A 21,448-nucleotide genomic window follows, 5' to 3' on the forward strand; every position below is an offset into this window, starting at 1 on the left:
TAACGGAACTAGACAGCGCGTAATTCAAAAGCTTCTAAAGTTGATTTTAACAATTCAAAGTTTTCTAATTTATAACATTCCCACCAAAAGTTTGCAATTGTTACTTTCTCTCGATTATAGTAGTTCAAAACAAAGTCTTTCCTTTCTTCATTCCCAGCAAAGTCTTCTGTTCCACAAACTTCGGTTGAGCCAGCGGTTTGGTCAGGATGTCTGCTTGTTGGCCCTTGGATGATACTTCTTGTAGTTTAAAATCTCCAGCGTTGTATCTCTCTCTCACATAATGGTACCGTACGTCGATATGTTTTGTACGTTTATGTAGCTCCGGATTTTTAATGAGCTTCGCCGCACTTTGGTTGTCGATATACAGGGTGGTCTTCATTTCTATGGCCATTAGCTCCTTTAGTAGGTTCTTCGTCCAAGCAATTTCTTTCACAGCTTGACATGCGGCAATATACTCCGCATCTGTGGTTGAAAGTCACACTTTGCCTTTGAGAATTCCATGTAATGATAGATTTGCCCAGTTTCACGATGTATCCTGATGTAAATTTCCTCGATTCTGTGTCTCCAGCGTAATCTGCATCACTGTATATCTTGAGTTCATTACTAGGTTCTGCAGGAAAATATATACCAGTATCTTGAGTGCCTTTTAGATATTTTAAAATCCTTTTAGTAGCGTTCCAGTGTATCTTGCACGGTTTCTCCAAGTAACGGCTCATATAATTGACAGCATAGGTAATATCAGGACGTGTCCCGATTGAAAGATACATTAGACTTCCAACGATATGGAAATCTTGAAGTTTCTTCTTCTTGTATCTTGTGTTCTTTTATATTCAATGACTGGTGTTGGTTCATTGGAATTGCCACAGGATTCGCGCTGTTCAGATTAAATCTCTCGAGTACTCTTTTAGTGTAAGCCTCCTGATGTAAGAAAATTGATCTATCGGCCAATCTCTCGATCTGTAATCCCAAATAAACATTAACCTCACTTATTGACATCTCAAACTCTATTTTTAATTTTTGAATAAATTGATCAGCTAATTCAGTAGACTCAGCTGCCACGAGATCTATATGAATTACAACAATAATTTCTTCCCTTTTTCGTTATTTGTGAAAACACATGGATCTGCCTTCAATGGATGTAAGCCAAGTTTCTTCAAAACGCTTGAAAGTCGTTCGCTCCAACATCTTGAAGCCTGCTTAAGGCCATACAGACTTCGCTTCAATTTGCAAACTCGGTTGGTTCCATCTTTGAATCCTTTTGGCTAATTCATAAAAATTTCTTCTTTTAATTCGCCATATAAGAAAGCAGTCTTAATATCAAATTGTTTCAGTGAAAGACCTTTCTGAGCTGCTAGTGCCAAGATCAAGCGTATTGAACTAAATCTTGCTGTCGGACTGAACGTTTCTTCATAGTCAAGACCAGGTCTCTGCCTAAATCCACGCGCAACCAGCCTCGCCTTAAATCGCTTGGTTTCTCCATCGCTCCCTCTCTTGATTTTGTAAATCCATTTGCAGTCTATTATGCTGTGGTCCTTAGGTCGATCAGTCATCACCCATATTCTTCTTGAGTGATTCTATTTCCTCGTTCATGGCTTTAATCCAATCTTCAGCATTCTGGTTTGAGATTGCTCCATTATAATCTCCTGGTTCATCAATATCCATTGTCATATAGCCATAGATGCATATCTTGTTGGACACTTAAGCTCTGCGCGGTTTCTCAGTTGATATCTATTTTGCTTGTTCTTCAGAAGCTGTTTCAAAATTTTCCATATCGTGGAAAACCTCCTCATCAGTCGATAAATCTTCATCATCGCAGTATTGATCTCTCTCTTCAGGTATTTCCTCTTGAACTGCAGGTATTTCCTCTTGAACTGCAGGTATTTCCTCTTGAATTGCAGGTATTTCCTCTTGAATTGCAGGTATTTCCTCTTGAACTGGTTCTTCTTCATCCGATTGAATCTCTTCATCCAAAACAAGAATGATTTCTTTTCTCGAATCTTTTTCTCTCTCTAAAAATTCACAGTAGATTTGACCAGTAAAAATTACATCACGATAAATTCTTACCGTTTTACTTTCTGGAAACCAAATTCCATAGCCTTTGGTATTGGTATCGTAGCCCACAAAATATCCGTTTGCAGCTTTCTTGTCCCATTTTCTTCTTTTCTCCTTTGGAATATGGACAAAAACTTCTTGGCCAAATACCGCAAGTTTTGATACACCGCCAACTTTCCATACCATAATTCGTATGGTGTAATTTCTTTGTCGCTACTAGTTCCGGTTCTATTTAAAGTTGTCACCGCATAGTTCACGGCTTCTGCCCACAGTTTTACGGGTATTCTACTTGCATGTAGTGATGTTCTCGCTAACTCCACCACCGTGCGGTTTTCTCTTTCAATAGCTCCATTTTGCTGTGGACAATACGATACAGACCTTTGATGATTAATTCCACGACGATGAGCAATTTCCTTCATATCTTGATTGATCAATTTAAGCCCATTATCTGTCCGTAATATTTCCACCTTTATTCCTGTATGTTTTTCTGTTTTCTGCATAAAATCTTCGATGCATTCAGGAGTTTCGGATTTATGCGCTAGAAAATATACAAAACGCATGTGCGATTTATCATCCTTAAGTAAAAGAAAATACTTCGAACCTCCAAGCGATGTTTCCTCCATAGGTCCGCAAAGATTAGCATGAATTAACTTTCCAACCTTTTCTGCCCTCGAACCCTCCTTTGGAAATGGCAGTCGATGAATTTTTCCAAATGGACAATCCCTGCAAAAGAAACTCTCATCTTTAAAAACAATTTTCGCCCTTTTAAGAACCTTTATTCTTGTTTGTTCAAGATTCTGATGTCCCATTCTCTTATGCCAGTCCTGAAGAGAAATCGATATGGCAGCACTCACTTGCACCCCGGCAAAATTAATCCGAAATTTCATTCGAAAAAGTCTGTCCTCGCGCACGCTCATAGCAATGCAGTTTCTATTTTTTAAAAGATTGCACTTCTCACTATCAGACCGATGTGTCAGACCTTTATCGAGAGCTGCACCCACGAAAATAAATTAAATTTAATATCCGGAACATACAAAACTTTTTCGAGAAACTTTTTGTTCCACTTCTTTCCGTCGAACGCGAAAATGTCAATCTCACCCGAACCGAGAGCGAGAATACTTTTACCGTTTCCAACGCGCACGTGCATAGGCGCTTCGAATTTCTTATAATTTCGAAACCATCTAAAATTATTCGACATATGATCAGTCGCGCCAGAGTCTAAATACCACTCGCCACGTTCATGGTTGCTTTCCGCGGCCGCAGTTAAAAATTCTCCAATTAGTGCGTCTCCTTTATCCTCTTTATCCTTCTTAGATGAATGCGGCCTGCTTTCTGTATCCTTTTTCTTCGGACATTCTCGTGCCCAATGTCCAGTTTTATGATAGTGATAACATTCATCTTGCTTCTTACCGTTTTTCCAACCACCTTTGCGTTTAGAAAATCCGCCGTCGCTTCTTCTCCCTGCAGTAAACGCCGCTCCTTCTCGACTTGGTTCAATTCTTGTCTCTTCAATAGAAAGCCTTGAGATTAGATTATTATCGAGCGTGCGCTCATCTCTGTGCGTTAAATTCCATGCGCTAACAAAATGCTTATACGCAGATGGTAAAGTCATTACCAACTTTGTCATTACCATGGAATCGGATACATCTTCGCCCATTACCTTGAGTCGGTAAGCCAGATCCTGGATCTTAGAGACATGCGTTGCCATGTTATCTCTCTTATCTTTAACAACTGCGAATCACTGCTGCTGCAATATATGTATATTCGCGTCTGATTTCCGTTCGAAGATCGATACTAATTTGTTCCACATATCCTTTGCCGTTTCACAATTTATGATATGCAGAGACACTTCATCTTCCACGGTTGTGGCAATAATTTTCTGCCCCTGGCTATCTAACTTCCGCCATTCTTTGAGCTTCTTTTGAAAACCATCTGACTCTTCCGCTTCTCGCTCCGGCTTCACTACATCATCAGTGATAACATCCCATGATCCGCTTGCTTTTAAAGTAATGCTGATTTGGAACTTCCAGATCGCCCAATTCGACACTCCCTTTAGCTTCGATATTTTTGTGATTTCTTGCTCCATCTTTCTCGAAGTTACTTTCTTCCACTTTTGCACGCCGGCTGGGTATAACTTCTTGAAGCACTCAGAGTCACAATTTCTCACACAGGAAGGTCACAAAAGTTTATTTTGCCTCCTGAGCCCATAACCTTTTGTAATGTTTATTATAGTGTATTTCACTTGGGAATGGCAAAATATAATCGGAACGAGACTCGATATGTGTTAGCGTTACAACGTTACAAGCGAAAAAGCATGCGGACAAAAGAAGAGCAGAAAATATAAACAAGATGACCTTCCTTAGTAACTGCGCTGGGACAATAGAAAAATACTAACGGAACTAGACAGCGCGTAATTCAAAAGCTTCTAAAGTTGATTTTAACAATTCAAAGTTTTCTAATTTATAACAAGGCTTCAAATTACCGAGGAGTCACATTATTAAATACAGCATATAAAATCTGAGGAAGGGACAAGCGGGAGGACTGGTGATAGGAAGAGAGAAGTTATGGAGTTTGGCATATGCAGACGACATAGTACTAGTTGCGAAAGATGCGAACGAAATAAAAGAAATGCTGAGGAGCTTTGGGAAATTTTTAGAAAGAAGGGACTTAATCTTAAGTGTGGAAAAGTAAAAAATGATGATATTTAGGAAGACAGGAGGGAGGAGAAAAAAGGAAAATTGGCTCCGGAATGGTAGGGAAATAGACGAAGAGTAGATCAGTTTAAATATTTAGGTTACACGTTACAAAGGAATAATAGACCAGATAGACAAATAAAATAAACGGTTAAGAAGGCCATAAGTGCTATGAAACAGGTATGGGGAATAGGACAAAGAAAATTCGCGGGAGATTTCAGGAGAAGGATATGGATGTTTAATCACCTAGTAAAGAGCATTTTAATGTACGGAGCGGAAATATGGTGGTGGAATGAATATGCGGCAGTAGAAAGATGTCAGGATAAATATATAAAATGGTCGTTAGGTTTAGATTGAAATACACCGAGATATATAGTTAGGGAAGAAACAAAAACAAAGGTACTGCAAATAGAGTCAGGGAAAAGAGCGGTAAAATTTGAGGAAAAGATCAGGGAAAGCATATCTAACAGAATACTTAAAGAATGTATGATTGAAATAGAAAAGACCATGCAAAATAAGACCAGATGGGTGATAGACAGATAAATGTATTAGGTTGGCAACTAAGTTCCCGCCGTTTTTTTAAATGTTACTAGACACTGCAGACGCGCGCTTCGCGCGCGCTATTTAGCTTTAATATTACACACATATACAATGACAGCTGCTCATGAAGTAAGCACAGCGAGAGAACCAATCGGCATCGCGGAAAAGAGGGAACAATAAACGCGATATATTCGAGTACCGACTTTGCACGCCTTTTTTTAGAGAGGAACATTCCGCATGTCATTTGTCTATGTTTTGTTTTTTTCAGATCATTAAAATGGAATGTCAAGTTGAGAAAAATGAGCATTTTCGACACCTCCTTCTTTTTGCTTTTAATCAAGGTTCTAAGGCCGCAAAAGCTGCTCGCGACATTTGTGCTGTGTATGGAGCGAGTGCCATAGCTGAAAGAACCGTTCGTGATTGGTATGCCAAGTTCAAAAATGGAAATTTTAACCTCAAAGACGCACCTCGTTCTGGCGGGGAGTTCCGCTCGAGCCGTGGTGCGAGACGGACGTGTTTGACTGTACTCCTGCTCAACTTGTCTTTGCCTCGTTGCTAGTGACGCGTGATCTTTCGTTTCTGGGGCTTTGTTCCTGGCGTATTTTCGGGTGGGCGTATAATATATTAATTATTACTGCTCCCCTCTCGGAGGGGGAGCGACTTAGTTTCAACAGGAGCTCGGATGGATGCGTCGGATGGTCAGTCCCGCTCTCGTCAGGGATCCCATTCCTCGGCGAACGGAAATCATTTGGCTAACAAGAGAATGAAAACGGACGTTTCGGAACATGAATTCGACGAGTTTGTCAGGGATCGCGCTTCCGAGGAACCTCCCTCGGATTCGGATTGGCAAACGGCAAGTTTCCGCAGAAATATATCAGCTAAAAAGCAGAAGGACGAGGAGCTTAATAAGCGAAGAAATATTATGGAGGTTGAGATCGTGAATCCTAGTCAAAGTGATAATCGGGACAGCGAACTTTTGGTAAATCAAGCGGCCCTGAATAAAGACAATGATCTCCGTCAATCTTCGCCCGTAGATCATGTGGCGCGCAGTACCTGTTCACGTGATGTTGGTGTGATCGATGGCGCGACTGTGGACGCACGTGCCTTGGCTGTGGATAGCGTGCCTGAGTCTGTGGAGGGGGAGAGAGAGTCTTTCATTGTATGCGGTTCTACCTTGAGAAGGGAAGATGCCATAAATCCGGCTGGGACTAATGTACAGAGGATTACCAGATTTCAGGACGATTTCAGAGGAATAGCTAGGATTTCCCTTCGACTCCCTCCCGATCAAACCTCAAATAAAAAAGGTAGGAATCTTATAAAAATATGGATGACTCTATCCGATCTCAAGATTTGCCCTACATCGGTTACAATGGTGAATCATTTCACCGCGGAGGCTGATTTTAAGGACTTTGCGGACGCTAATATCGCTCTAGATAGGATCGACAAGCTTAAGGACCCGGTCAAGTTAAAAGCTAACTTGGACCAACGTTTAATTTTTTGTAAGGGCGTTATATCAGATTGGCCCTCGTCAATCCCCGATCTTTGGTCGGCAATAGGTGATAGGTCCAAAATCACTAAGCTGGAGCGTATGTACCGACGGAAGTGGGACCTAGTTAATAAGAAATCTATATTATCGGTAACAGACAATATTCTTGTTACCTTCAATGATAATTGTATTCGAGATCTCAACATATTTTCTTATGGTGTTAACCTCAGAGTTCGGGCATATGTACCACAAGTCCGGCAGTGCTTTAACTGCTTTAGATTCGGTCACACTAGAATCGCTTGTAAGTCCGAGACACGATGTATCATATGTGGAGACAAAGCTCACGGTCAATGCGACAAAACTGAGCGTTGCTGTAACTGCGGGGATCAACACAGGTCGACATTTAGAGGCTGTCCCGCTTTTGAAAAAACTAGGAATATTAATGTTGTTATGGCTCATAAAAACGTCTCTTTCCATAGGGCGAGGCGGATCGTTGAGGTTGGAGACTCCCCCCCTCCCCCGAAGTATCAAAGCAGGATTCTTTATCCAGATGCATGGCCAAATTTACCGGAGCCTCCAAGGACGAAGTCTTATTCTGAGACGGCTAGAGTTAAGGGACGAGGAAGTTGGGAGGCTCACTCTCCCTCTCCTACTCCTCATTTTACAAGTGACAGCCGGGAGCCTTATCCCCGGGCCTATAATAAATCTAGTGACAAACGGAGCGTATCATATGACGCCTCCCGCAATTATTATAAGCAATTTGATACTAGGGCTAGTGATATTAATAAAGAAAAGAGAGGAATTATGTTTTCTGCGGCTCGCAATGGCGCAGCGTGGTCGAAGGTTATTAGAGAGGAAGAGTCCCCTCAAGATGACTCTGCCCACTCTCAGGGCAGCTCTTATATAAATGACACCATTGAGAAAATCCTTCTCCTGCTGCAAAGGATCCCGGAGGCCCGGGATAGACTGATGGATGTTTTAATGAACGCTGATTCTCGATATGGGTCAAGACGTGGTCCCCCCCAGCGCGACAGAGTACGTTTAGGATTTCAAGAGCAGGAATTGGACACCGAGAATGACAGGTTGGCTATCGTGGGGGGAGACGTAAGGCTCCCCCGTCCTCTATATTAAATTCAAACTACTACTGTGGAATTGCCAGGGTTATAGAAGCCACAGTAATGAGCTCTCTAAACACGCTATGGATTTCGACATTGTCGTCCTCACGGAGACTAGATGCACTGGTGCGCGGCATGTTTTCCTTTCGGGCTTTAGAACTTTACATAGTAGAAATCTGCTTGGTAGCGGTGGCGTCTCGGTCTCTGTGCGATCTCATGTTGAGTTCGATGTCATACCGATTGTTGGACTGCCGGTCGGATATGATGCAGTCTGCATCAAAACTAAGAATCTTAATCGCAATATTAACATTGTTGCCATTTACAGACACCCAAGGTCTACTATTGCTCGACACGATTTCCGTGCTGTGTTTGACTCTGTACGTGGACATCAGGAGGATACGGTTATTCTCGGCGATCTAAATGCACACAACACCCTGTGGAACTGTGCCTCCAATAATGATAGCGGTGATGTCTTATTCGACATCATGAGTGATAAGGATTTTCTGTGTGTGAACACCGACACCAAATCACGTGTGGGATATACCGGGCAGCGTGACTCCAACCTTGACCTGCTATTTTGCTCTGGCGGTGCAGTCAACAGAATCGACTATCAACAGATGGATGAGACATGGGGTAGCGACCATTTTCCTATCACTTTTACATTCGATTACCACACTCAGGTTTATCGTAAAATTACCAATAGAATCTCTACCAAGAAAACTGACTGGTCTCGTTTTCAAGAGCTGGTTTCTGACGAGGTCAATTCTTCACTCTTTCCGCATCTCAACCTTTTTGACTCGAATTTTGATTACTATTATAATCATTTTATAGATGTTCTTAAAAATTCCGTCGCCCGTGCCTCTGGCAGGAAGTGCCTCAACACTGAGCCTATTCGAGATGACCCGGATAAGCGGAAGAGATCGCACAGATGGTGGGATGCAGAATGCGACGAAGTCATTAAGTCTAGAAAGGCTGCTTTTTCCGATTTCAAGAGGCTCAAGAGTCTACACTCATGGGCTGAGTATAAGAGGCGATGTGCTTTGGCTAAGAAGACTATAAATAAAAAAAAAAGGACAACTTTGAGAATTTCTGTAGTGAAATCAATAGATTTACTAGTCTGAGCTTTGTTTGGAATACGATTCGCATCATGAAGAATTCAAGGAAGAACATTGAATGGAACAAGTGGCAAACTACCAACAGGGAAACTGAAATCAGAAAATCCATAGATTGCCTTGCCCCCCCTTCCGTGGGCTGTGAACCGATAGAGGCCCCCGACGGGTGTCAGGGATATGGCGACCTTGATGCTCCCTTTTCCCGTGCAGAGTTAGAGAGAGCTATTGATATGGTCAGGAGGGATTCTGCTCCGGGACTTGACGGTGTTGAGTACAAGATGCTCAGATTGCTCCCGGATTCTGCCAGGATATGCTTATTGGAATTGTTCAATACGGTTTGGTCTACCGGTGTTCTACCGGAAGATTGGCATGCGTACCAGGTCGTGTTTATCGACAAGGTCGGTCGGGAGAAGGTCCGACCGATTTCCCTTTCTTCTTGTGTTGGAAAACTAATGGAGAGGTTAATTAACGAGAGACTGATCTGGTGGGCTGAAAAGGAGGAGAAATTTAGTAAATCACAAAGTGGTTTTAGACGTGGAAGATCATGTGCCGACAACCTGGCCCGTATTACGTCTGACATCCGCTCTTCTATTAGCGAGGATAAATACACACTGGCTGCATTCCTAGATGTTGCATCGGCGTACGACTGTGTGGACTATTACATCATGCTGGACAAACTGAAGACGCTAAAATGCCCCGTTGGAATAATCAGATTCATTAGTAAGTGGTTATACCGAAGAAAGGTTAGATTCATTGTTAATTCTCGCGAATTCGTGGATCGCCTTGTCTATAGAGGGCTCCCGCAGGGCGCCGTTCTTAGTCCGGCATTGTATTCCTTGTTTACTCAGGGCTTGTGTGCTGATCTACCTGAGGGGGTTGAGGCCGTGGAATTCGCGGACGACATCGGGCTCTATGTTTCCGGTATTAACCGTGAGCGCAACCGTCTCTTACTGGAGCGGGCCGTTAACATTGTTGCGGAGAGACTTAGTGGGATTGGTCTGGATCTTGAGCCGAGAAAAACCGTCCTGGTTGAATTTTCCAAGAGTGGTTACACAGATGGGAAGCTCAGCATCCGGATTCGAGATGTGGAGGTCTTTAATGGCAATAGTGCGAAATTTTTGGGCATCTGGCTTGATAGTCGACTGAGTTTCCACCGCCAGGTACAGGAAGTTAGGGGTAAGGTGAACAGGGCCAACTCTATTTTGAGATATCTATGTCGAGTCTCCACGGGCATGGAAGTCAATACTGCCCTTATGCTGTACAAAAGCCTAGTGAGATCCGTTACTGATTACGGTAACTTTATCTATTTCCTCAGGGATGCTGCTTTCCAGCTTAAACTGGAGAGAGCCCAGTACATGGGCATTCGCACTGCTCTGGGCTACCGCAGCAGCTCACCTAACAATGTCATTGTTGCTGAGGCTAAAGTGAGATCCTTACGAGATCGAGCCTTTATGTTGGGTAGTAATTTTGTAAATAAAACTATCGTTTACAATCGGAATGGTCTCTGCCAAAAATTACAGCGTATGTCGGACATGGAGAGCTACTGCCGATACAAACAGCCTATGTACAGATTTTCTCTCCTCTCTGATATCTGGAGGAAAGCCCAGACTTACAGGGCTGCATTGGGACCTTCGCGTGGGTTTGAGATCTTTCGGGGGCCATATGGCGCCCACTCCTTCCTGCCTATCGTGGATACTGAAATTGGTAAAACCAGAAAATATAAAAAATATCCGGACCACATCCTTATTCAGGAGGTTATTGATGAATATAATTTGGAGTCCCCGGAGATCATTTTTACGGATGGCTCTTATGATGAGGCGAAGCGTTCGACTGGTGCCAGTATGATCATTTGTGATCAGGATATTGCCTACAAAATGAGCCTGCCTTTTATGTGCTCGTCTTACACGGCTGAGGCATTTGCGGTTAAGTCGGCTCTGCAGCTTGTTCTACTTCAGAGTACACACAGGAAACGTGATATTGTGATCTTTTCGGATTGTAAATCAGTTCTCCAATCTATTAACAATAATCACCTAAATGTGCACAAAAATAAATATATTACGGAAGCTAGGCTCTTGCTTTATGATTTGGTACATGAGTGTGGGAAGAGAGTTATACTGATATGGATTCCAGCGCATGTTGGTATCACTGGAAACGAGATGGCTGACGGGTTGGCGAGGGAGGCGGCTACCGAGGAGGCCGACCCATCTATTGTGGTTCCGGTGGGGGACATTATGATGCGTGTCAGGCGGGAGACTTGGGAGTCTACACAGAGAACGATCGTTGCGGAGTCTGCGTTTAAAGGATCCTTCTATTTCAATAACTTTTACGATCAAAGTACTACGAAGCCGTGGTTTTGGGGTCTTAATAAGGCAAGATACTTTGTCACATTCATCAATAGATTGAGAGCCAACCACTTCAATTTGGGATCTTCCCTGTACAGAAAAGGTTATATTGACAGCGAGCGATGTGATTGTGGCTACGAGATTGAGGATTTGCAACACGTTTTGCTACAATGTAGAAGATACGACGACTTGAGAATTGATATGGATGCGGAACTCAGAGCTGTTGGATTTCTGACCCATATAGACATTTTTAACCTTATTAAGAGACAGAATTGGAAAATTTTACACATTATTATAAAATTTTTTAAAGGAATTGGGAAAGTTATTTGATTCAGTTGTATATACAATCTAGGTTTACATCGTTTGTGTCAATTACCATTGGGTAGAAGACACCTGACCATCCTCACCCGAGGAATAATTGAAAAAACCCCCCCTCGTTCTGGCCGTCCAGTTGAGTTCGATGAAGGGCGATTAAACCAACTTTTGCACGAAAATTCGCGTCAAACGACAAGGGAACTGGCAAAGAAAATGGAATGCTCCCACACTGCTATAGAGAAGCATCTTCACTCGATGGGAAAGGTTCAGAAGTGTGGAGCATGGGTTCCGCATGCTTTAAGTGACAACAACAAAAATCAACGAGCCACAATCTCCGCTGGTTTGCTTGCTCGTCACCGCTCAACTCATGGACACAAGCAACGATTTCTTTACCGAATCGTTACTGGCGACGAAAAATGGTGCCTGTACATTAATATAAAGCAGCGCAAGCAGTGGCTTAGCCCCGATAAACGAGCGACACCGCGCGTGAAACAAGAACTTCATCCGCGTAAAACGATGTTGTGCGTATGGTGGGACTGGAAAGGGATTATCCATTACGAATTGCTTGAACGGAACCAAACGGTCAACGCGGAACTCTATGTTCAACAAATGGAACGACTCAACACGGCTATTCAAGAGAAAAGACCTAATCGGCAGCATGGAGTTCTTTTGCTGCATGACAACGCCCGCCCTCATATCGCCAATATGACCAAGGAAGCCATTCAAACGCATGGCTGGGAAGTACTGCCACACCCGCCGTACTCTCCCGATTTGGCACCAACGGATTTCCACCTCTTTCGATCTCTTTCAAATGCTATGCGCGGAGTTTCGTTCAATACTGATGCAGAATTGAGAGTTTGGTTGGATGAATTTTTCGAGTCGAGACCGGGTGATTTCTACCAACGAGGAATTGAACATCTTGTTGAACGTTGGGAAGAAGTTGTAAACAACAAGGGAGAATACATTATTGATTAATTAGTTGTTAATTTTTATTGAAAAATAAACTTTTACAAAATGTAAAAAAACGGCGGGAACTTAGTTGCCAACCTAATACTTTCGTAGGAACGGTATGTCCGGGGAGGAAATAAAAAGAATAAAAGAAGGAGGAGGAGATGTCACAGTTAGGTTAATCGAAAGAGATATAAAAATTCAGAAACAGATACAATTTAATGAAATACAAGAGTCTAGATTTGGGAAAAGATATAAAGAACTTTATTCAATAGAGATACCAGAGTATTTAAGAAAACTAGGAAAGAAGGACCATCAGAAAATTATAGCGAGGTTTAGATGCGAGAACAAAGAGCTGAGTAGTAATTTTTGGCGAGATCAGGAGGAAATACTTTGTAGAATATGCCAAAAGAAAGTTGAGACAATAGAGCATCTATCAAAGAGATGTAGGGAAAAGATAAGAAGTAACATGAGCATGGTGCAATTACTGACGGGGAAGGTAGAAAAAATTAGCTGTAGAAGGGGGTGGTGTACGTCCCCTCGTTTGCGAGAAAACTATGAAAAGACTCGAAGGACCAGAAGAGGCATGTTGGCGTCTCCTCAAAGCGAATAGTAGCGAAATAAACGAAAGCAAAAAGCGACTCACCGTTCGGTCGGCCGTCGTCTCCTGGAGGGATTCGTCCTTCTCCTGGCGAAGCTCGGTTATAGGCAAGCACGTGCAAAGCAAAGTCAGGCGACATGCAAGCGGGCGCAAGCAGGCAAAGGCAGGCAAGACAGGCACGATCCGGCAGAGATCGCGCTCCATGGAGTGAGCACTATAGGGCCTCCCGGAGGTTCAGATGTGCAACCGAATGAGGTGTGCACCCCAAGACTTCGTGACGATGAGTGATGAGCAAGTCCTGTAACGCGTGTCGCGAGCAAGTACTTGCTCTTCCTTGATAACTGGTGCCCTCGTAAGGTGAACGAGGGCAGCACCGATTAGTGAGTCGCGAAAATATCGATAATACGATTTGATCGCGATTTACCGACGTTTCGCGTGAGTCACCGTGAATAAACTGATTTTATCGGCAATATACCGAATAATGAGCATTGGCAGCTCATGGTAAAGCCTAATGGCAAGTACCCGAAATAACTACTAAAATAAAGCGAATATTAACGCGAATACGAATATATTAATGAATATACGACTATACTAACAATTAACAATTACTATATACAATAAGGCGAGCGCCGAACAAGCTGGATGAAAAAGATTATTAAAATAAGAACAGAAACCAGAACTAAAAACCAAAGAGCGTTTTAGAGTAAAAACCATATTAGGGTAGAAAAAGACAGGCGTAGTAATAGGCATTAAAGTATGTATAATCTTTATATAATTCTGTGCATTCGCGGCGTCTTATTTTTTGTTTTTTGTTTTTTGTTAAATGCGGATTGTGATAGCGATATGGCATTATTTTAAATTGTATTGTAATACCCCGCCCTTTCAATGCCGAAAGGCAAGAAATAAACAGTTTATCTATGTTGTGATATGCCATATGCCATGTGATTTTCATTAAGGCAAACGTGTTTTCGGAGGTCAAAAGTAAAATTTTTTGCGCGTCAAAAATTTTAAATATTTTAAATATTATTTTCTCTCCGAATCTCGAGATAAGTGATACTGAAGAGTAATGCATGCTGAACACGAATCCAGTGAAACTTTTTTACTTTCGTTGATTTCTAATATTTCATGAGCGATCAAAATTAAAATCTGTGTTTTGGGCGAAGTCGTCACCAAGCCATATCATGGAGGCTTCGAGCGAAAATCAAAGTCAAAGAAGCAGCAGTGGTCGGATTCCGCCGAGGACTTGGATAATATGTGCTGCGTGTGCTCGAAGATGACAGAATAGAGCTGACGAGAAACAGTGCATTTCGTGCAAGCGTAGGGCACATAAGTGTGTGTGCTTTTCTTGTAATTATTTTCCGCCATCGTGTTTTTAATTAATGTTTCCACTATTTTTCCATTAAAAATAATTAATGAAATGTATCCTATCATTTTTCATGATCGGAATTATGAATTTTCATTTAAAATTCAGTCCGAGACTGGAGTGACGACTCCGCACCGGCAATTTTAACATTTCAATTTTTGCACCTTTGTCGTTTTCACTCTATACCGGTTGATCAAAGCAACGTAGACCAAAAATGTCCGTATAAATTTTGTAGCCAAGGGTTTACTCTTTACAACGGTATACCACATTTTACTAAAATTATTTGTTTTGTTGTTAAAAATCGGCACCGAAAAAGTAGTGACGATTTCGCCCCGGTCTCCCCTACTTGCATAAATTATCTAGAAAACAATGATTTAAATTATTTCGGTAGTTTGTAGTAACTTATTCGTAAAACTATGATAGGCAACAACTAATAAAGCTTCTTAACAACTTTCTTATAAAGTCTGTATAATAACTGTTTTTGTCATATCTCTTCAAGTTGCTTGCAAATAAAAAGCTTGTACATTTTGAGTATGACAGAGGAGTTGTAGAGGGACAAATGCTAAAGTAGATAAGATATCATATAGTTATATGTTTCGTGCGTAATATGCATTATATGCGTCATATTATTACGATCATCTAATCATGTCTTTAGAACAAATTATGATGTAGTGGTAAAAGATATTTCCGATATAATATAATATCTACGTACACATATACATATTTAATAGTGAGTATATTTAATGCATATGTCGTGGGCAAATAGTTATTTTAAGAGCTTTTGACTAGGCAAACGCTATTTTCCTAGACAAATGGTATTTTTCTAGGCAAATGCTATTTGACTGAACCGCTGTTTAGGTAAATAGTATTCAGTAAAGCATGCATTGATGTATTTCAAGTACACATGTAAGCGAGGGAAGGGCTTCGTCCGCGGCAAAGTTTTTCCCCCGCATAAAAAACTAATCTAACTCCAAGTCTATTTCTGAAAACGATAAATATTTAGTATTAGGAAGTCACCCCCAATTTCCGTAATTTTGAAATATTATATCATCACTTTGATGAGTAATGTTGTGAAGGTTTTAGTTGAGGGTCATTGCTTATTAAAATGTTAGGTAATTCTTTAGAAAAACTTACACAGCTCCCTCATCTCCAATATTGATAAAATTATGCTTATTCCACACGTTTTTGTACAAAACGAAAAAAATGTTGTGTGGGTGGAAAGGTGTATGCGTGGATGCAATGGGTTCTATCCCCCCTGCGAAGGGTTCCATCTCCAAGAAACTATCCTAACCCAATTGTTGTGTAAGTGAAACAGTGTATCTGTGATCATACATGTGTGATCCCCACCCACACAATTGGGTTGGGTTAGATTAGTTTCTTGGAGGTGAAGCTCCCCGCAGGGGGGCGGAACCCACTGCATCCACGCATACACTTTTCCATTCACACAACAATTGGGTTGGTAACATATAGTCTATATACAGAATTACATTACTATTCATTATATTTTCTTTTTTAACAACTTTTTAATAAGCAACGATCCCCACCTAAAACCTTCACAGCATGACTCAAGGTGATGACCTTGACAACATATTTTAAAATTATGGAAATTGGGGGTGGCTCCCTAATACTAAATATTTACCCTAAAAACTTTAAATTATAAAATTTAATCAAAATAGGCTTAGTTGTATTTAAAGAGTTGTTTAGGCGTAACGCTTCAACATCCTTAAGTATATACACGTGTGTTTGTAATAAGTAATTTAGAATTTTAAAACATATTCAGTAGTAGCCTGCATTTTGTAATAATAATTACATTATTTCTTATATTGCGGCATTTATAATAATTATTACAATTATTTTATATTACGTAATTATTGTATACATAACATTTTTTTGCCCTAAAAATTGTAATTTTAGTAATATACTAATGCAATTTTTTAATTATAGTAATTCATCCATTCTTGAATAAAATATTTAAAACATTAGGAAATCTTAATTATTTATTTTTATTTTTTATTGCCTTAAATTTCTTTCACGATAGTTAAAGAATAAAAAATTAAGTGCTTTTTACTTAAATCAAAGTGGATAAAAGTGGATAAAAAGTAGTTTTATATTAATTAATTTGTAATTATTCCTTCTCTCTCCTTTCTTTTCTCCTTTCTTTCTTCTCTCTTTTTCTTACTCTCGTCTCCACCGATTTGTCCTCATCCATTTTTACCCTTAATCTGCTCTTTTCCTTTCTCCTTGCATCTAATACCTTCCACTTATCCTCCTCATTCCCTATCTTTACTATTATCGTCACCTAGTCTCCTCTCTGACCTATCACGCTTACCTCTTTCACCTCCACCTTCACTTTTAATCCTTCCGAAAACAATTCCTTCACCTTCTCCCAATTTGATTCCTCTCCCATCCATCTCCCCTTCTCGATAATTATTATCACGTTTTTCTTTTTTTTCTCGTCGTCGTTCCTTTCATACTCTTCTGCCCACCATTTCCTCTTACCAAACTTACCCTTACTCTCTTCACTGTCATCCCTCTTTCTTTTGTTCGCGCTCTGCTCCATTCTATACACCTTTCTTTTTAATCTCTCTACCTTCTCCTTCAATTCTTTTATCTCCTCATCTTTTTTTTTACTGTCCTCCTTAAACTCCTTTATCATCTCCCATACTTTCCCTTCTACTATCTTTTCTATCGCCTCCTTTTATATTATAATCTTCCCTCTGCACTCCATCCTTCTTTCCACCGCTTTCCTCTCTTTCTCCCTTTAGGTTATCTGTAACAAGAAAGTTGAATTTACCTCATTTCACTTGCTCTACCTTTCTCTCTCGTCCCCTTCACTTCGGCCTTGCCCGTCCCCTTCTTCTTTCTCCTTCCTCTCTCCTACTTACATTCGTACTATCCTCCACTTCTCTATTCTCGTTCCGCGTTCTTAATCTCTCCATCCAATACGTACCTATAGCGCACACAAGCAAGCAGCCGTGTACGTGTGCGGCGGCTGTGCGCTCGGCGTTCGGCCAGCTTCGAGCGGCCGAAGAGCGCAGACATACATCTGCCGTCTCTTTCTTGCTCGAGCTAGCGTCGCCAGCCACGAGAATCGTAAAATCCTATCGTACTCGGCTCGCGCGTCTTACTCACGTCTTCGCGTGTCCCTTTCCGCACTAGGCGCGAGACATTATCGTGTCTCTTGATTATGTCACAATTAAAACGTGAAAATTATTAATTAGATAGATAAGTTTATTGTATATTCCCGTAGGGTTTACGAGGCGTTTTTGTGAGGGACGTACCCAAACCTCTTACAAAAACTCCCCTTCGCGCCCTGGCCTTATGCGACCTTAAAATTTGCCTAAATTCCCTCTCCCTCCCCCTCTTCCTTCCTCCCTCTGTTTGTCTTCCTCCGCTTCCTCCGGCTCTACGTCCATCTGCCTTTATCCTTCCTGTCTCGGCTCCTCCCTGTCCTCGTCCGGATCCCTCAGAAGCTCCTCCGCCTTCACCTACAGCCCTTCCGCATATTGCTCTTCTCTCCTTTATTCTACTTTCCTCTCCCTCCTCCTTCCCTTGTCAGTCTCTTCCTTCTCCCTTTCTCTCATCCCCTACTCCTTCTCCTTACTCCTTCAACTCCCCTTTCCCTTCCATTCTTTCCCTTTCTATTTCTATCATCCATTCCTTTCCTCTCCCTTCCTCACCCAAAACCCAGCCCACCGCTTCCTGCCAACTTTCTTCTCCTGATTTCCACCTTCTACATTCCTCCCACACATGCTCCCACGTTTCTTCCCTATATTCACACATCCTACATTTCTTCCTCTCTTTTCCCTCCCAGTACCTGCTTTCCCTCATCTCACTCCCTAACCTGAACCTCGCCACCCTTCTCCATCTGCTCTCTCCCCATCCCTTTTTCAGATATCCTGGAATACCCTCTCCCTTTATTACCTTGTACCACCTATTATAATCCGATTTCTCGATCTTCTCCCATCTCTCTTTCCTTTGCGTCTCCTTATCTCCTCCAAATAGCTTGCGGTGCCACCCGTCTCCCTCTTCTCTTAACCCTTCAAGCTCTTTTAACCCCACTCCTCTTTCTTCAAAGAACCCTTCTCTCTCCCGTTCCCAGCTCGATCCTGCTCTCCCTTCCTTCTCCCTTCCCTTCAGCTCCTCCCAACATAACCTCGCCAGCTCACTTCCTTTTCCTTCCTCTAACTTTTTCTCGAATCTCCATGCGCTCATTCCCACCCTCCCTCTTAGTTTCTCCCTTTGGAGCTCCTCCCTAACTAAGTACCACGGCGTTTTTCCATCTACTCCCAAGGCCCATCTGATATACCTTTCCTCCAACTTTTCCATTCCTTCCCTCTCTCTCCATCCCCATATTTCTGCTCCATACCCCATAACCGTCCACACCAGTCTATCAAACAGCTACACTCTTTTTCCCCAGTCTTTCCCAAATCTTCTCTTCCCTATCCCCCAAACCTTCCCCATCACCGCTGCCGCCTTCTTGATCCTTTCCCTTACCTGCGCCTCCTGCCCTCCGCTCCTTTGGAACACATACCCTAAATACCGAAATTCCTTTACTTCTCCTAATTCTTTTCCTTCCCATCTCCATCTTCTCTTACAGTCCCTCCCTCCTTCTTTCTTGAACCTCATTATTTTAATTTTCTCCACATTCAGCTCCAACCTCTTCCTACCTAGATATCCTTCCAATCTTTCAAGCATACTCCTCATTTGATCCTCATCCTCTGCAATTAACACTTCGTCATCGGCATACGCCAACGTATATATCCTCTTACCTCCTAGCATTATCCCTCCCCATTTCCTCCTCCATATCTGCTAACATTATGTTGAAAAGTAACGGACTCAGTGGGCACCCCTGTCTTACCCCCCTCCCCGTCCAGAACTTTTCCCCTATTTCGTTTCCCACCCTTACCCTACTTTTCGTCTCCCTCAGAATCTCCTCCGTCCTCCTCACCAGCCCTTCCCTTATTCCTCTTTCTCTTATTGCTTTTATTAATACCCCTCTATCTACCGAGTCAAACGCCGCCTTAAGATCCACAAAACATGCTACCAGTTTTCCCCCTTTCTTCTCCAACCTTCTATTCACCAGGTAATTCAACACATAAATGTTATCTATTGTTCCCATTCCCCTTCTGAAACCAGTTTGGTTTTGCGGTACTATTCCCTTCCCCTCTAGCTCCTCTCTTAACCTCTCTGCCAAAATTGCTGTATACACCTTATACAGCGGCGGCATTATTGTCACCCCTCTATACTCCTCCACCCTTTTTCCTTCCCCTTTCTTTACAATTGGTGCGATTATTCCCTCCTTCCAGTTTTCCGGCCAGCCTCCTCCCTTCCAGATCCTGTTGATGAACCTCCACGCCCAAATCTCCAACTCCTTCCCCCCGCGCTTCCATACCTTACTTGGTATTCCATCCCGTCCAATTGCCTTTCGATCCTTTAACTTCCTCATTACCCTCTTTATTTCTTCTAAGCTTATCTCATCTTCCTCCTCTCCCTCCTTTTCCTCCCTCACATCTTCCTTCCCCATCCTCACCCTCCCCTCTACTCCTCCTAGCAACTTCATAAAGTGCTCTTTCCATTCTCCCTCCTCTATCTTTTCCTCAATTCCCCTCCTTTTTCTCCTCTCTCTATTTACTATCTCCCAAACCTCCGACTCCCTCCTTGCCTCCTCCGCTTTTCTCTCCCATCTCAAATTCTCTTCTTCCTTCTTCCTCTTACATAGCTCCTTAAACTCCTTCCTTTTTTCCTTGAATGCACTGTCTTCTCCTCTTTCCTTCCTCCATTCCCTCAATTTTCTTCTCGCCTCTTTCTTTGCTTCTCCACATTCCTTATCCCACCACCCCACCTTCTCCTTCTTGCTTTCCTTCAACTCCTCCTCTACCCCTTTTATCGCCTCTACTATTCTTGTTTCCATTTCTTCCCATTCCTTATTTAACTCTTCCCCCCTTTCCTCAATTTCCCCTATTTTTTCCCTGAAAACCTTTACTCCTTCCTCGTTCCAGACCCCCCTGCTTCTTTTCTTCCACCCTCTTTCTCTGCCTTCCTCAACGCTCCCCCTTCTTAACACCACTTCCATGGGATGGTGGTCCGAGTCCACTCTATCCCCCACCGTCATGCTCACGACCCTCTCTCTTACTTCTCCTTCTCCTATTATTTAGTCAATTAACGTTGCTCCTTTTCCTCCTGTGAAAGTGAATTCCCCCTCCTTGTCTCCTCTCATGCTTCCATTGAATATTTCCCATCCTCTCTCCTCTATGGTCCTCACCAAAAGTCTCCCCTCTCTATCCGTCTTCTTATCCTTCGATTTTCTTTCCCCCACCATCTCCTATCCACTACCCCGCTCTTCCTCTTCCACACCTCCTCCTTCTCCTCCAGTCCTCGCATTAAAATCTCCCCCAATTATCGTATACCTTCCTTCCTCTTTTCTATCCATTATTTGTCCTAAATCCTGCATGATCCCTTCCATTTCCTCCTTTTTTGCATACACCCCTACAATTTTTCTACTCTCCCCACCTATCCTTACCTTTCCAACTATCAGTCCCTCCCTACTTATTTCTATTTCAGTTCCCTTCTCCTTTAAACCTTTTCTCATCCCCATTAACATCCCTCCCATCGCTCTCCCTTTTTTATTGTTCCTCTTCGCACATTGCACTCCCCATTCAGACCCTTTTGGCAGCCTACCCCTTACTTTTTCCCAACCCTTTTCTCCTATCCACGTCTCCATCAAAACTATCACATCTTCCTTCTTCAGCCCCTCCCAGAATTCCTTATCTTTATTTTCCAATCCTGCTATATTCCAGAATACTATCCTCCAATCCGTCTTTCTCCTCCCTTCCTCGTCCCTTTTGACCTCTATCTCTTTATCTTTCGCCACCTTGTAT

General features: G+C 42.2%; 1 protein-coding gene across 3 annotated transcripts; it reads left to right on the forward strand.

The window, feature by feature from the left end:
* Positions 1–6,181: 6,181 nt before the first annotated feature.
* LOC139781752 (uncharacterized) lies at positions 6,182–11,066 on the forward strand. Of its 3 annotated transcripts, none has more exons than XR_011720659.1 (3): positions 6,182–7,853; positions 8,212–10,174; positions 10,314–11,066. XR_011720659.1 is itself a non-coding variant. In XM_071720628.1 (3 exons), the coding sequence occupies exons 1-3, from the start codon at positions 6,208–6,210 to the stop codon at positions 9,005–9,007; spliced, it is 2,244 nt and encodes a 747-aa protein (XP_071576729.1). In that variant the 5' UTR covers positions 6,182–6,207; the 3' UTR covers positions 9,008–9,828. The 3 variants fall into 3 exon arrangements, 2 of the variants coding, with proteins under 2 accessions (XP_071576729.1, XP_071576728.1); XM_071720628.1 differs by lacking the exon at positions 10,314–11,066 and having other exon boundaries at positions 8,212–8,519; positions 8,718–9,828; XM_071720627.1 differs by lacking the exon at positions 10,314–11,066 and having other exon boundaries at positions 8,212–8,644; positions 8,718–9,827.
* Positions 11,067–21,448: the final 10,382 nt, after the last annotated feature.

The sequence above is a fragment of the Temnothorax nylanderi genome, unplaced genomic scaffold, assembly GCF_030848795.1.
Source record: "Temnothorax nylanderi isolate EJ_2023f unplaced genomic scaffold, tnyl_v1.0 TNYL_tig0359_pilon, whole genome shotgun sequence".
In the NCBI taxonomy this organism is placed as follows: domain Eukaryota; kingdom Metazoa; phylum Arthropoda; class Insecta; order Hymenoptera; family Formicidae; genus Temnothorax; species Temnothorax nylanderi.